Source organism: Alligator sinensis, unplaced genomic scaffold (assembly GCF_000455745.1).
Source record: "Alligator sinensis unplaced genomic scaffold, ASM45574v1 scaffold82_1, whole genome shotgun sequence".
In the NCBI taxonomy this organism is placed as follows: domain Eukaryota; kingdom Metazoa; phylum Chordata; order Crocodylia; family Alligatoridae; genus Alligator; species Alligator sinensis.
This window is the reverse complement of record NW_005841860.1, coordinates 955,900-957,575: the sequence shown is the minus strand read 5'-3', so window position 1 is coordinate 957,575 and position 1,676 is coordinate 955,900. Positions and strand designations below refer to the sequence as shown.

The 1,676-nt window shown below is 44.5% G+C and overlaps 1 protein-coding gene across 1 annotated transcript in view; it reads left to right on the top strand.

Moving 5' to 3' along the window:
- The window catches only part of ABCA13 (ATP binding cassette subfamily A member 13), a 351,606-nt gene that overhangs the window by 178,154 nt on the left and 171,776 nt on the right, over nucleotides 1-1,676 (top strand). Inside the window, exon 41 of the mRNA XM_014524731.2 lies at nucleotides 1,065-1,261. Within this exon, the coding sequence (XP_014380217.1) occupies nucleotides 1,065-1,261 (197 nt within the window). The remainder of the gene's footprint in view (nucleotides 1-1,064; nucleotides 1,262-1,676) is intronic.

The window sequence follows — 1,676 nt, the reverse complement described above, 5'->3', positions numbered from 1 at the left end:
AGGGATCTGTTCTTAGTCCTCGTCCTCACAGGGGAAAAATCACTGGTCTTGGACTCAGGCCAGACAGAATACTTACAGAGATAATCCCAGGCAGGCGTACTGACGGTAGGCCTTATGCCCTTTCTACCCTCTCACCCAAGTGCCTGTTACTGGTACTTTTACTCTATGGCGTTGCACCGTTAGGCTACTGCCGCCTCAGCGATCCAGCTCCGCCTGAAGCAAAAGTCTCACCGGGAAAAGAGATCCCGGGGCACGCCTGACATTCGTTCCGGAGGAGCGGCTCTCTGGTCGTCAGGTAGTCCGGGCAAAGCCTTATCTAAGGCAGTCCCATCTGGGGTGCCAAAACTGTTGAGCCCCAGCTCAAGTCTGGGATCGTGCCCGGTATGCAAAGGCCAATAAAGATACTAGGGGTGAAAGTACAAAGAAGGTTTATTGCTAGCAATAAAAGATGCGAGCGGAATAATTCACGTAACAAGCACACCAGATCACTATTTCTAAGCATCTTTTATACAGGAGTTTTCAAGTTTTCACCAGCATGCTTGTTTGCTGATTGGTTATAAGTGAGTGACGCAAGAAGTTCTTTACTGAGCATGTCTCTATACTTGTGTTTTAGCTATGTATTTCATTTACATACATGTGTGTTTCATTAGCATACTTCTTCCCCACCTAGGGGTGTGATTTTTAGTATTTTAATGAGCCCTTTAACCCAGTACTCTGCTTCTGCTTTTGTTTTCAAGCCCCCTTTATCTAGGACTGTCTCCTCCTTATCATTGCAGATGGGCATTTTTCACATAGCATTCTCTTCTGCTTCGTCTTCGAGTAGAGGCTTCTAGGTCACTCCTTACAGAACCAGAAGGGGCCTATAAGATCATCAAGCCTGGTCCCCTGCCACGGGCAAGAAGTTACTGGGCTCAGATGAGCTTGTTATTGTTATGCATGCTGCTCCATTTTACTTGAACTGTACATGGATATTTTGCATACTTGTGACTTGTAGTCATGGCCACTTTGGATGAGGTGGGTGTAGTAGCTGATCTAAGAGGATACTATTTCTTCCTTTCTTCTAGAGGCCTGAAGGATGTGGGTTTATCTGAACATCAGGACAAACTAGCTGGTACCCTGTCTGGGGGAATGAAAAGGAAGCTCTCAATTGCTATTGCCTTTATTGGAAACTCAAGGACAGTCGTTCTCGATGAGCCCACCAGTGGTATAGATCCATGTTCACGGCGTAGCATCTGGGACATTCTCTTGAAGTACAGAGCTGGTACAAAACTGAGACAAATATTTTGTCAGCTAATATATTTCCTAAGGTGCCTTGCCTAAGCCAAGGGGTGGTTCAAAATTATGTTTTTCAGTGAATGATTAGAAATCTGTATTTAGATGCAGCTGATGAAGTTTTAAAACAGCCAGCTAAAATTTGAAGTATTCCTTTCTGTTTCCTTAGGAAAGGCAGAGGATCTAATGGCATAAGTGGAAGATTAAGTTTAGCCCTGAGCGCTGCCAGTTTTTCCCTGGATGAAAAGCGTTATCCCCTGGCCTGACCCCTCTGTACTTTTGCTTCTTTGTAGTCTTTCACTTTGTGTTTCATACATGGCTGTATATATATGTCTAATGCTGGCACACTTATAGGTCTAGCCACTACAGAATTTTAAAAGGTTTTCCTTTAAAATGGGCTGCAG